Source organism: Taeniopygia guttata, chromosome Z (genome assembly GCF_048771995.1).
Source record: "Taeniopygia guttata chromosome Z, bTaeGut7.mat, whole genome shotgun sequence".
Lineage (NCBI taxonomy): Eukaryota > Metazoa > Chordata > Aves > Passeriformes > Estrildidae > Taeniopygia > Taeniopygia guttata.
Genome location: NC_133063.1, coordinates 59,815,424 through 59,829,598, shown reverse-complemented (window position 1 = coordinate 59,829,598; position 14,175 = coordinate 59,815,424). Strand labels below are relative to the sequence as shown.

The window sequence follows — 14,175 nt, the reverse complement described above, 5'->3', positions numbered from 1 at the left end:
ATGCAATTCAGAGATATTAAAAATACTGTTTTCCTGTTACACTCTTCAAAGAGACATCCCAGAAGCTACGAGTCCTGAATAACAACCACATGGAATATACAGATTAGAAATAGCCTTTTTGCATTCCTGAACTGTTGTTATCAAATGTTCATGTAAAACTACTTGATCTCATCACTCTACTTCTGTATGGACTTCCAGAAGCCATTTCCTAAATCTACATTAATCTTTAAAAATTCAAGCAGGTTTTTTAAAAGTAGACCAGTGACAGTAGTGTTTTATACATATTCAGAACTAACAAAATAATAACAACAGTAATTTTTTAGAACTACACTGCCTCAGTAAATGGTGAGCCTACATAGTATAACAGGCTCAGACTACCGATGTTCTGTGTCCTCATCCTTCAAGTAGCACAGAGACAGTTCTACTACCAAAGAAGGCAGATTTAACTCAAAGTGATTACTGCACTGCTAGTGACAATGATTTTAACTGGGCAAATATTAGTGTTTTGGTTTGGTATGAAAGTAAATCAGTACTGTAATTATTCTGTATTTTTTCAGCAGAGTAATAAGAGACAGTGAGCAGAGATTAACTGCAATTATGATGGGTCTCAAATATTACTTGCGACTTGCTCTTGGTGAGAAGTCCAGACTGTGTAAGTATGCATCACATGTAAGTTTCTTCTACAGCCAAAAGAACCGTAATTTCTTCCTCAAAAAGTAGGATGCTTGAAAGGGACCAATCATTCTTACACAACTGCTGAAAGCATTTTAATTTTTCTTTAAGAACAGCAAGAACTAAGAAAAATCTTACTTATGACTCAAAGATCTCTACTTAGTTATAGAGTTTGTAAAATGCTTGTAAAATAGGTTGAGAGTCTCAGGATTTGGATTTACATTAATTCTTCCTAACTAGGTAAGTACTAGCCACTAATCCTCACAGAATAATTAAGTTCAGTTCAAGGAGCAAGCTCCCCACAATCAGAAAGAGTGAATTCATTACTTGCCTCCATCCCAGGAATCCCAGATTCCACTGCAATCCATGGAGCCAAAAACAAGGATATACGTATATATCCTGTATATACCTTCATAACTTGTATACACAAGACGTGAACATACAAAACACATTTATACATGGATATACCTTATATTCCACATCCCTCTGTAAAATAACCTCTGATCCCAGACAGCTTCTTCCAATAAATGTCATTAGTGAGAGAATTAAGCTTTCCTTCTCTTCCCTGCCACCACATCAGAGGTATTCCTGAATTATAGTGGATGAATCCATACCAACTTGGCTGATGTCTTCTTTTGACAAATACACGGCTTTCCAGCAAAACAGCTCTCCCTACTCTTAAAGTAGAGCTGGAAAACAAACAGCATCTCTGCAGGGTATTTGCTTGTGTGTCACAAGAAAAGCAAATTTTGAATTTGATGCAAAATGATGCACAGGCACATACATGCTCACCCTACAACTTCAGGCTCCTGAGTGAGACACATGCTCTTCTTCAGCCACAGAATGCAGAATTCAGGAAATTAGTCCAATGCACCACTTCCCTAGGGTATCACTTCCCATGATTTCAAAGCAAGCTTTGAAACAAACTGAACAACTCTATTTTAGGGTGACAGAGGAAAGAGCATTAAGGAGGCAGGAATTTCAAATTCATTGGCCTCAAAAGCCACCTTTCCCAGCATCTCACCTCTAACACTGAAATGCCAAATGAATTCGAAGGCAGTCATAAAGCACAGTATTTTCCACGCAGCTGCTTCTTCTGTCTGAGGTACTCATGGAAACAGAAAAACACCTAGGTAGTGGCTTAGGTGTTTGCCCAAGGTCATCCAGTTGCTCCTTAACCTACATAGAGCCACTGTAACTGTGTATTATGGATGCCATGCACTTGAAGCTTCACCACCTATTGCCTGAAGAGCACTACCTTCTGCTCAGTCTGAACTACAACTTGATGATGTCATTTGAAGTACATCAGTGAATGCAGGACAACCCCACCTTCCCTCTCCCAGCCACAAACATTTTCTGTACCATTTGGAATCCTGGAGAAAACTGTGATGGCCCTCCTCTGCTGACTCTTGTCCAGCCTGTAAACCACACTCTGGATTCCTGTAAAGAAACTACTGCACAGCTTTGGTGACCTTTCCTCTCTTCTCTGTATCTTTTGCAGCACTTCAAAACTCCACTGGTGATCCTCCCACAGTACAACAATTAACCCAGTGTATTTCTAAGCTGCTTGGTAACTTTTGCCTTGTCATTCACCCTTAAAATACCACTCTTACGACATGGCTGTATAATATCTCTACAAGCCGCTTCAACTCCAGGAGTATTGAATGTGTTCACTTGTCTCCCTCATCTTTATCTCCAACTCTTTCAGGAGAAATTCCAAGATACTTCAGAAGAACAACTTTCTTTTCCAGAAGCCACACTGACTCTTCCCCAGACACCATACTCCACCCCATGTCCAACAGTTCTAGTTCTGTAAAATACTTACCACTACTTCTCTGGGCATGGATGCCACATTTTATGAACAGTTCCTATATGTCCACTAGAACTCAAAACACCACAAGGAAAGTACATTGTGTGCTGCCACCTACCACTCAATTAATGCCAGAAATTTGAATCAAAAAGATGGCACATCATGCTTGGAAGAAGCAATATTTAATTCATTAAACTTCCTTCAAACTCCTGGATGAGGTCCTGTCACCATCTCTCAACATCTGCCCCTCTTGCTAGCCTGTGCTGAAAACTCTCTGGCCAGCCCTTTCACTGCCTTGTAGTAACTCTGGCAATATTTATTTATAGAAAGGAAGCATAATACTCCATTACATTTGCCCTTTTCTTACCTTTGAATTTTATTTTTTCTGCTCATGTATGTATTTTCACTCCCTGTAGGACTGAAGCAAAAAGCAAGAAAATGCAACAGCATTCAGTAGCAACATCCAATAACAGAAGGCAGAAGTGACAAGATTGATTACTCACTTGAATCCTATCAGAATATTCTGAGATATCTTTTTAAAAAATGCACACACTAGAAAAATAAACAAGACAAACCATACCTCATATTTTTTAAAGTATATGCAAAGAATGAACACAAAGAAAAGAGAGAAATTATCAAGGATACATGTTTGTCTCAAAAGAGGTAAAAAGAATTGATTTACTATTTCCCTGAAGACCAGGGGTAAAGATTATTTCAAAATAAACTAATGATATATGACACTGATGTGCACATACTACCTTCCATTTTTACTCAATTCTTGCTCCTCTAAGTTCTTCAAAGATTAATCTGGTGATATTTTTCTCAGGCAACACATTTTGAGGAGCAAACCATTCCCGCACAGTGAACCTGCTACCTGAAGAGTACATATTACCATCACAAGATGTGACTGTTCACACTGTTGAATGTAATAGTCCTGGAACGCTGATTTATAAACTTCAGTAAAGAGACTATGGGAGAAGCATTTGAATAGTCTCAACTAAATGCTTCTGCTATAGGGAGAAAAGTGATATTACTAACAACTGTAATCAAAGCAGTATCAGCAACACAAGAAAAATACACAGCAAACCATTTTGCAAAATATTACACAGCAGAAATCATACACACTGCTATTTTAAGTAGCTTTGTTCACATTCTTCACAAAGGAATACCATCCCCCTGGTGAAGTTGAACTGTCAGGAGCACTGCCATGGAAGTCTCAGATTCTCGTATCTTCCCAATACCATTGAATTTTGGAGGCAGAAACCCAAGATGCCATAAAATTTGTAATGCATTTAGAAATAAACGTCAACCACTTATGCTTACAAATATCACTCTTGGTGCATCTTCTTCTTTTTCTTAATTATTAAAACATTAGTATACAGGAAAAAAGTGAAGGTACAATCCAAGTACAGTAATGATTTATAGAGAGGATAACAGTTTTTATTCAGAAGTTCTGAATAAACTTGCAACTTGCAGCTTCTAGTATTTCAAAATTATAAAACAAGTGCTAAAATGTCCATTCAAGGTCCATTTACTCAATATTACACAATATAAAATGTCTTGCCACACCAGCATTGACTGTAAGCTGCAACATGTGATTATCACTTCCCAATGCAGAGTGTGTCTTTGTAAACCGTAGTCTCACAGAAAACCACAGCTCAGAAAAGCCCTACCTTCTCTTCCTGATGTACTCTGTTGGCATTTTCCATCTGGAAGTTGTGCAAGGACTGGATTTTGTCAATCTGCTGTTGCTGCTTCTCTAGCTCCCCTTGGAATTCATTCTTTTTTTGCTCCACAGCACCCCTCTCTGCTGCTGCCCTGCGGACTTTGACTTCCAGATCCATGACTCGACCCTGAGAAAGAGCAGATTAGCCAAACCAAGCAGAGATGCTTCCCCCTTGCCAGACTCTTGCCCAGTATATTCAAGGAATAGTAAATTTTACAGCGCTAACAATGCGGATATCATGAAAGTCCTGTATCAGCCAGGGATACTAGTCATACCTACATACACACACCTCTCTAGTTTTACGTAAATTAACCGGAGTGTGCAGAAGAGACTGTAAAATTTCTGTTAAAGATGAGAAAAATGGAAAGCTCAGTACTCGAGCTTAAAAAGAACCCCAAAACATGAACATAAAAAAGATTAGAGACTACCATCTTTCTGAAATACAAGGACAAACAATTTTTTCAATTTAGCCCAACCATTCTGATGGCTCTATGCTTCTCAGTGTTGACCCCAAACTAACTCAGTGTGAAAATTCAGCTCTCAAATCAATCCTCTTCCTGGAAGAGCTAGAAAAGACAGAGGGAGGACAACACTGCCCAACTTTTACATGAACAATTCACATATGGCTATTATACAAAGACATACATGAGAAAAATTCATTCATAAACAGAAAATCATCATTCCTCTTGACTGTTCAAAGAGCAGCTACAGTCAGAAGAAAATTCAACACCATCATCCTGTACATACATAGACAGAGACATAAGCTAAGGAATCAAGCCTGATGCTTCCACATTCTTTTCTCCTCCACATTCTTTTCTCCTCCATCCCCACTTCATTTTTGTAAGTACCAATTTAGTTTTGCAGGACATTGTTTCTAAACATTTTGGATTAAAATTGTTCTTCAGCAGCAACTAGGAATACAAAAACATGCAGGGGGCTGGGGATATCAATAGAATCTACCCACATGAAAAAAGATCTGGTGATTCCAGCTGGACTAAAAATTAGATATAATAAAAACTGTGCATTTTCCAAGACTCCAAGAAAATGTACCCAATCTTCTTACACCACAGTAGGTAGCATGCCATGTCCCACCTACCCTGCCTCTCTACCACAGAAAGAAAGAAAAGGCAGAGGAGCCAGAGGGAAAAAAAACCAGGAAAATTACTTGCAGTTTAGCTGGAATAGCAAGGAAAAACACTCCTTCCATTTCAGTTATAACAGCTGCAAAGTCTTGCCAACAAACAAATGGGTCTACAGAGCGCTTTAGAAGCTCCATCCATGTTCAGCTATGCTTTTAATCCATTCAGAGTGTGTGACCATGCCAAAGTGAAGTAATTTTCTGGCTAACTTTAGGAGAAATGTATAAGATGGCATAGGACCTTGTGTCTCTAGGTTACTGAGACCAAGAAAAACTGGGATGGTGGCATATTTTTCTCACTATCAGCTGCTTCATGGCTGTGCAGCAACACTTCAGCAGTACTGACAGTTACTACACACTGGTAGCCACCATGCTAAAGCCACTGACTGAAGGGAAAGCAAGGGATGACCAGGGTCTCAGAGGTCATAAGACATATGCTTTACTGCACAGCCAGACAAAAGTGCCCTGTGTGAACAGTGCCTGTTCTGGGGGAAAACAGGAATTCCACTCCTCCAGCTGTCCACTCAGTACGAAAATTTGGCTCAGTTACGAAGAGCATGCAAATTCACTAGATAAACTGGGAAGGAGCTCTCATGAGCCACGTTTAATCAACATGTTAGTTTTTAGGTCAGTTTGTTAAAAGAATAACAAAAGAAAATTTAAAAAAAGAAAAAAGAGTAAAAAAAAAAAAGAACTGTCCTGCAGAGATTGCCACAAACCAGAAACTTGACTCACATACCCTACATTAGAACAAATGGTACAGAAAGGATTAAAATCCAAGCTCAACGGCCACAAAAATATAATTATCATCAGAAAAATATCATTATCATCAGATAAGGTAATTATAACATGTGATTTGCATGTCCTTCTTCAGAAAGGTCACTAAGAAACACAAATTCAGATTTTGTTTCTGAACAACCCAGATTTCTTTGTATCTTATGCATACAATGTTATAGGTCATGTACAAAGACAAATCTAGGAATATTAGTCTGCTAGTTTTGACTGGGATAGAATTAATTTTCTTCACAGTTACTGATATGGAGCACTGTTTTGGATTTGTGATGAACACAGGGTTGGTAACAAAGATGATTTTGTTATTGCTGAGTAGGGCTTGCAAAAGCCAAGGCCTTTTCTGCTTTGAGTACTGCCATGATGGCAAGGAAGTTGGTGGTATTTGGGAGGTTGAGAGGAGACAAAAAACAGAAGATGGCATTTGTCACATCTTTAATATGAAACAGCACAAGATACCTGAACACTTGGTGAGAGCAGAAGTAACAAGTGTCACACATGCAGGTGCGTTCAAGTTTTGGGTTCCTCTCATGTACAAATAGGCATTCATCCTATTCCCCCACTACTGATAAGTAACGACTGTAAAATCTGTGGAAGTTCCGACAACAAGCTGAAATTCCTGACTTGCCACATGAGGAAGAATCATCCTTCTTGTGAACTATGTTTACTAATTGCACAAGTACAAAGTGACATGCAGAGCAAAAGGAACATTACCTGCAGATCCATGCTGCGAGAACTTGCAACCCAGTAATTGAAACCCAAAACAATTATGCATGCCGTAAGTGCAGCCATGAGGAGTGGTGGAGACTTTATCCCACGACAGCTGTTTCCTAGTCCTATCATTTCAAGAAAAGAACAAATCCGGAGAACCACAGCGAGTATGGAAACCTGCAAATTAAAAAGGGCACATTATACTGCATCCCCAACTACAGCTATTTTATACACATGATGAAACTTTCTTTGCAGTAATACAACAGCTGTGAGCTGACAGGTTTACACCCCGCAAGGAAGGTAAATTATTAGTGTTGACCTGTCCAGATATTTCCATCTGAAAGAAAAGACACGGAAAGGTCATCGCACACTATTAGCTTGTACATAAAGCTTCATGCTCTTGAGGGGGATGTCTTGAATTCTCCTAACAATATAATGAAAATTTGCAATAAACCAAACCAGCCATCCTTTTACCATACATCTACCCAAAAATCTACACAGACAACACTGGGCTAGAGAATAGATTGCTTTTTAATGAATTTACTAAGAAAATTAATTTAGTCTTGCTGTTTGAGGACTAATTTACACTTTGCTTTCTAAAATTGGACAGTTTCAACTTATTCCATCTGATACCACTATTCTAACTTCTTGTTCCCAGGCTTGTAAATAAATATGTAAATAAGACTGAGCCAAATTATTTAAAGGAGAATCTAAAAATAACAATTAATACAAACATGAGCAGACACTTAATTGATTTCAATGCTACATTGCATTAGGTGTTCTCCATTTTGATCCTCAGCTGCTTTATCTTCTCCTACAAAAAAATAAATAATGAATTAGCAGTACCAGGAATACTACCAGTTGTTATTGAGATTTGTGTTATTTCTGTGAAACAGACCATCTTAAAAGATAGGCAGCGCAAAGGATAGTTGCAACTCTCTTTGAAATAGGCTACACTGATTTTATGATGTGGTGAAATCTGGTCTTAATAAGCCTAATGGCACCTAGCTTCATGAATCCTCAAACTCCAGGGAATCTTGGCTGCAGTTTGTAGAAGATTGCTCCCTTGTAAACTGAGATTAACTTTTTTTCTTTCTGCACTCCTGCAGACAAAAGACAGCAAAAATAAGCACAGAAGGCCAGGTAGACAGCAAATATACACGCATCACAAGACACTAGTTAAATCTCAAATGGGTACCTTTACTAGTAATGTATTTTACAAGCTCTCAAGGAACATGCTTTTGACCAAAGCAACCTCTTCCCTACTGTTGCAATGCACAGGTGGCAATGTTTTAAAAATTAATAAATGGTAGCAACTCAAAGGACTTACATGTGAACATACACTGTAAACACAGGGGAAGAATGTGATGCCAACACTTCGCAGGTACCAGAAATACAAATTCTACTGTATGTCCAGCACTTAAGTCCTTCAACAGCTCACCTATACCTCAAGTGTCCACATGCATTCTCTGCAAAATTCCCTCTCTGCAGTCAAGATAGATGTTTACCCTTAAATCATTCATATAATTAGCAATATATTTTTATACTGAACAGAAGGAAAAGCAAAAGGAAGAGGAAAGGCATGAAAGACACAGAAGGATCTTCCATTCATGTACTGCAGACCCAAAACTTTACCTGAGTTGCAATATTGATATTACCTCTCTCATTAGTTTAAAAAACAAAAACTGTTTAACTTGCTGCCATGGATATGCATACTCATGCATTTTGGAGGAGAGATAAGCAAATCAGCTCAATAAGTACATTTACATGAAAATCTGTTTGCACGTGCTGTTTTCTAGGAAATATCTGGTCTGGCACAGTTATTTGAGTTAGATTGAAAATAAGTTTCTGATTTTATGGGTAAGAAGTAATTTTACTGAAGATGAAATTCAACCATCTCCATGGCAGACATTAAAATAAGCATATTCGTAAAATTCCTGGCTTCTGAATAGAAGATTTCATCCTTCTGTATTTCCAGCCTAGTGGTGCTTCATTGAGAAGATGTTTTAGACTCTGAGATACTCAAGCAAATTAACATACAGCATACTTTTACCTCCCATAGTAAGCAATTCTTTCTTTTTACTGTACTCAGCTGAAGTAGGATATCTGGTATCCAGCAATCTTCCACTACAGATAAGCAACAACGTTGCCAACCAAACCTCATGACCAATACACTAGGTGTAAAGACAAAACAAAATGGTGCATTTCAGACTCCCAGAAAGAAAGTCAAGTCTCTCTGCTCACAGGATTCAGCTCTGTGTACTTCTGTAAGAGCAGAAATAACTAGAAAAGGTGAAAAATTCAATAGACACACAGCAGACAGTGTAGGAAAAATGTTCCCTTATCCCTTGCCAGCATACCTGCCTACCAGCCACCTCCTCCATCACCCAGCCACTGCATGGTACAAAGCCAGTATAAGCCAGAGCAGCATCTAAAGACAGACCACAGCTGAAGCAGCCACTGAAAAGTGAAGGCACAGCTCCTTGGAGGTCTGAGTGCTTGCAACTCTGAGAAAGTACAAAGCCTTACTAAAACCTCTGCATAAACCAGAGATAAGAGACATAAAAAGGAAAAATAAAAAGCCTCAACAAGGACCTAAGGGCTAATGCACAGCACGGAGGTCACACAATCCCATCCCAGCCAGACTGGACCAGAATGGGGAGACCTCCTCCGTCAAGGGAGACCCTACCACAGTGGTGCTCTCCCCACCTATTGCAAATTCTTTTCCAACCTCCCAGTGAGCTTCTGAAGGAAATCACTGGGTTTTTTTTCAGATACTGTAATTCAATTCCTATGTCTGATTGCTTGAATTAAAGCATATTGTATTAACCAAGCAAGTTAATCAAAACTACCTCCATTGACAAGTTAGTTAGGTATACCCAGATAAAACTAAATCAAACTAAATCAAATGCCAAAAGGTACTAGAACTTGAGTTTTATTTTAAAAAATAATTAAATGAAATTGGAAAAATAAGTAATTCTTAAAATAGTGAATCAGAGAGCAAACATTTCTGTGCCTGGTCTTCCAAAAATAAAGATTTTTTGGGTGGGTGGAAATGGAGTGCAGAAAAAAAGGAGTCAAAACCTTTCAGTTTTCATTTTATAAATGGTTAATACACAGTAGTGATTATCTTTGAAAGATAAATCCAGCTGGTTCTTACTGACAGCAGGATCTTACTTACAAGTACCACTATTCACAGCCCCATGGTGAGAACCAGCTATAGCCACCAGCAACTTTTATGCTTTCTGCCTGCACAGACTGTACACAGGGCTCAAGGAACTGTACACTGTCTCAAAACAGAGCATACAGATTTCATATCATCCTCTGCAGCAACACGGTCTGAGGGTGGTTTTTCCTTTCAAATTTGCAAGTCAAAAAAAGTCAAACAAACATTTTTCCATTGGAGATTTAAAGTTTGTGCACTGAACTCAAGCTTGCTGACCACAAACTTCCTACATGCCTTTCACAGGGATCTACAAACTGCAGGAAAAAAATAAAAGAAAAAAACACTCTGAAACATTCAGCAACAGCTGCTACTCAAATTTCTATACTTTGGATGAATGTCACAGAGTCACTATTCACCAAAATTATCAAGCTACACTTTTTACAGGAAGGGAAGGGCATTTTTACCACAACACATTCAGCAACTCCACTCTTATCCTGCTCAGGAATAACCATTTGACAGTCAATTCAGGTGTCAGGTCTTCCTTTTCTAACGCATTTTAAAATAGAAGTAACAGATCAGAAAACTATGAAAATCCTGAAAATGCACTATCTGTCCAAGGATACGGTCACTGTTACAACTTGTTCACTAATCGTATTTCAGCTCAAGAAGTCTCTCATCTTTCAAATGACTACTTTACAAGAAGCTAATAACGAAATACCCTTAATGCCCTTTATCTGATTAAAGAGAATCCCGAGACAGGTATGGGGCAAAACAGAAGCTAAAGGTTTAAAATAGTTATCTATTCCAACAGAATTCTGACAGAAGCTGGCTAACTAAAAATAACTTGATAAAATGTTCTAGAATACCTGGACATGTTGCCTAGGTGTACTTTCAGATAATAGTATTACCACTGAAAATAATGTGTATGAAAACAAAATTAAACAAGCAAGCTTATACACCTGAACTACCTCAAGAGTTAGTCAAACTACTTGCTTATTTTTATGCATATATTTTGTTGCTGGTATTTTTCCCATACAACATGAACTAGCTTAAGTTCACAATTAATAGGGCACCCACTTATCATAAATGAAGATTACGAAAGAGTACAATATGTTTAGATATGTGATGAAAAACTCAGTAAATTGCTACCATTTCCCTACCACTACTGAACTACACATATGGTTTGACTGCAAAACATGCAGACCTTCCACGAGGAGTGAAAAAAAATTTCAATTATATAAAAAGTTCTCTAAAAGCAAAGTGCTCTTAAGATGTAAGATGGAAGGCCATTCAAAAAAAGTCAATTCAAGAACAAGATTTTCTAAAAGCCTGATCAACTCTTTCTATCTTCATGCTGACAGGGGAATCAATGAGTAAAATAAGGCAAACTTTCCCCGTGCAGGTGATAAACACAATGCCCACTGTGCACCCAACATAGGAACCAAAATTTCTGAAGAGGTGGGGGTAACACTTTTCCAGGCAGAGGCGGGAAGGCCTCTGGAGGCAGGAACTTTTCAAAAGCCGTCAGTCAGACCCCTGAGCAGCGGTAAGGCCCCCGCAGCCCTGCCGCGGGGAGCAGCAGCAGGGAGCAGGCTGCCAGGGCTAGCTCGGGAGGGAGGAGGAGGCTCAACAACCTCAGGTGCCGCCCCGGCCGCGACAGACCACGGAAGGCCACCTCGTCCGGCCCTCCCCGGGAAAGGTAGCCGGGAGGAGGTATCTCACACCTGCACTGATTTCTAATATTATTACTTCTACCTCCGCTGCGATTATTCAAATGTTTCCGGCTCAAGACCCTTAAGAGGGAAGGCTAACTAAAGAAAGAAGAAAACGCTGTCAGCGTCCGGCAAGCACGCCAGCTAAGCCGCGGTACCTCTGCGAGCGCTGCCGGCAGCGAGCGGGAAGTGCCCGCGGCACGGAGCCCGCGGGGCCGCCCCTCACCGCGCCGCGGCCGGCTGCCGCCCCTCGCCGCCCCTCACCGCGCTGCGGCCGGCTGCCGCCCCTCGCCGCTCCTCGCCGCCCCACGGCCTCACGGCCGGCTGCCGCCCGCACGCCCCGGGCCGGGGCTGCCGCTCGTCCCCCACCGCCGCCGGCCGAGCCCAGCCCAGCCCGGCCCGGCCCGGCGGGGCACAGCCGGCAGGGTCGCGGCCTGGCGACCGTCGCGCCCCGCCCGGCGGCCTCACCTCAGCGTGCCGCCGGCTGCAGCCCCCGAGCAGAAGGGCGAGGGACGCCGCGTCGCCTCCCTTGGCCCCCTTGGCCCGCGGCAAGAACAGCGGTGGCAGGAGGCGGGCAGGGCGGGCGCAAGAAGATCCCACCCCGCCCCACCCAGCCCATCGCTGCCCGCCGGCGGCCCTGCGCTGTGTGTGTACCGGCCTGTGCCCCTGCGCTCGAGTGGCTCCGGCAGAGCCCTTCCTTCGCCAGCGCTTCTGCCCGCTCACAGATTTCCTGTCTTGACCACAGGCGCTTCATTTTCTGGAAAGCGGCACGCAGGCTAAGCTGAGTGTCCGAAATCAGAGACGGAGCGACAGAAAACTCAGGAAGGCTCTTTCAATACCTATTTTTGACAGCCAAATGGATGATGCCGGTATTTTCTTCATTTTAAAAGAAGTTAGCCAACCTGATTATTCCATGGTTGTCATTAACTCAGCTGGAGTTTCCACAGTCTAGATAGAATCATAGAATTGTTTTGTTTGGAAGTGGCCTTAAAGATGATCTAGACATCTTCCATTAGGCCAGGTTGCATGAAGCCATGTTCCAAACCTGCCTTGAACACTGACAGGGGTTCATCCACAACTTCTTTGGGCAGCCTGTTCCAGTGCCTCAGCACTCTTGCAGTGAGTATTTTTTTTCATAATTTCATGATTTGTAAGGATTTCCTTTCTAAATTTCCCCTCTTTCAGTTTGAAGCCATTCTTCTTTGTCACATCAATGCAGTTTCTAGTGAAGAGACCCTCTCCAGCTTCCCTGTAGCCCTCCTTCAGATTCTGGAAGGCTGCTATGACATCTACACAATCTTCTCTTTTGCAGGCTGAAGAGCCTCAACTTTTTCAACCCAGCCTGCATGTCATTTCTTCATTTTAGTTTTTGCAAGTGGAAGTTGAAAAAACAGAATCAAAACAGTATGGAAAAACTAGTGGAGTAGCAATTGTAGGTGCTGAAAAAAGCAAAATAATTTATTTGCATATATATACATACATATAGATAGATAGATATAGATATAGATATGTAAATTTCTACCTGAACAAAGACCATAAACTTAACAAAAGCAACCTTCTACATGTCAAAACATAATGCCAAATACAAGGTTTTCTTCCCATCTTTGAACACTGTTTAAAAGTTGATCAGTGTAACACCTGCACTTTAATCTCTTCATGGGAGAGAACATAGATTTGTTATTATATATTTATTTTTCAAAACAACTCATACAATAGATTTTTCTAGACCAGAACCAGAAAATTTTCTTAAAAGTTCACAATGTATCACATCCCATTAGTTAGGGAATTGATTTCCAAGTGGGATCTGCAATATTAATAAAAAAGGTATTATTAGATCTTAAAAAATAAATAGCCATGTATTTGAACAAAGAACTAACAAAAACACAAGGGCACATGTACATATGTTGCCCTGCAGAAAAATCAAGGATCTTAGCATGATCTCTTGGGACCAGTACTAGAAACAATGTACTACTGTGCCTGAAAAGTCTAAAAGTAAAGCAATTTGCAGAAGTCTTCTGGAGGTGTATCTCCTGAGTAATTTATATCTGAAAGAGAAGGGGCAACCCTCAAAAGTTTGTGAAAAAAATAGATTACCTTGAACTATATTTTATTTAATTACATTCTGGTTTTTTTGTTGTGTTTTTTTTTGTTGTTGTTTTGGGTTTTTTTTTTTTTTTGCTAAATGGTAAGCTAAACAAATCAAATTCTTGTTATTCTTTTACTGAAAAGTATATCTAACTAGAAAATCCAGTACTTCTTTTTTTTTCCCTCAAAACTACTGACGTCTTTCTGGTAGAATAGAATTGTCAAAACAGTTCACAGAACCACAGAATCGTGAGAGCTCTGGATATCATCCAGTTGAACCCAAACTCTGCACAAGACAGGATCACCTGGAGCAGGTTACAAAAGAGCTCATCCAAGTGAGTTTTGTGTGCGTCCAGAGGAGGAGAA

At 40.3% G+C, this 14,175-nt stretch overlaps 1 protein-coding gene across 2 annotated transcripts in view; it reads right to left on the bottom strand.

Annotated features, from left to right (window-relative positions):
* GOLM1 (golgi membrane protein 1) overlaps nucleotides 1-12,323 on the bottom strand; it is a 35,882-nt gene extending 23,559 nt beyond the window's left edge. The window contains exons 1-3 of one of the 2 annotated variants that reach the window (XM_002190379.6): nucleotides 12,193-12,323; nucleotides 6,850-7,023; nucleotides 4,156-4,335 (exon numbers count right to left, since the gene is read on the bottom strand). In XM_002190379.6, the coding sequence (XP_002190415.3) occupies nucleotides 4,156-4,335; nucleotides 6,850-6,978 (309 nt within the window). In that variant the 5' untranslated portion in view covers nucleotides 6,979-7,023; nucleotides 12,193-12,323. Of the gene's footprint in view, nucleotides 1-4,155; nucleotides 4,336-6,849; nucleotides 7,024-11,988; nucleotides 12,011-12,192 lie in introns of those variants that run through there. The other variant, XM_072922771.1, reaches the window with a different exon arrangement.
* Nucleotides 12,324-14,175: the final 1,852 nt, after the last annotated feature.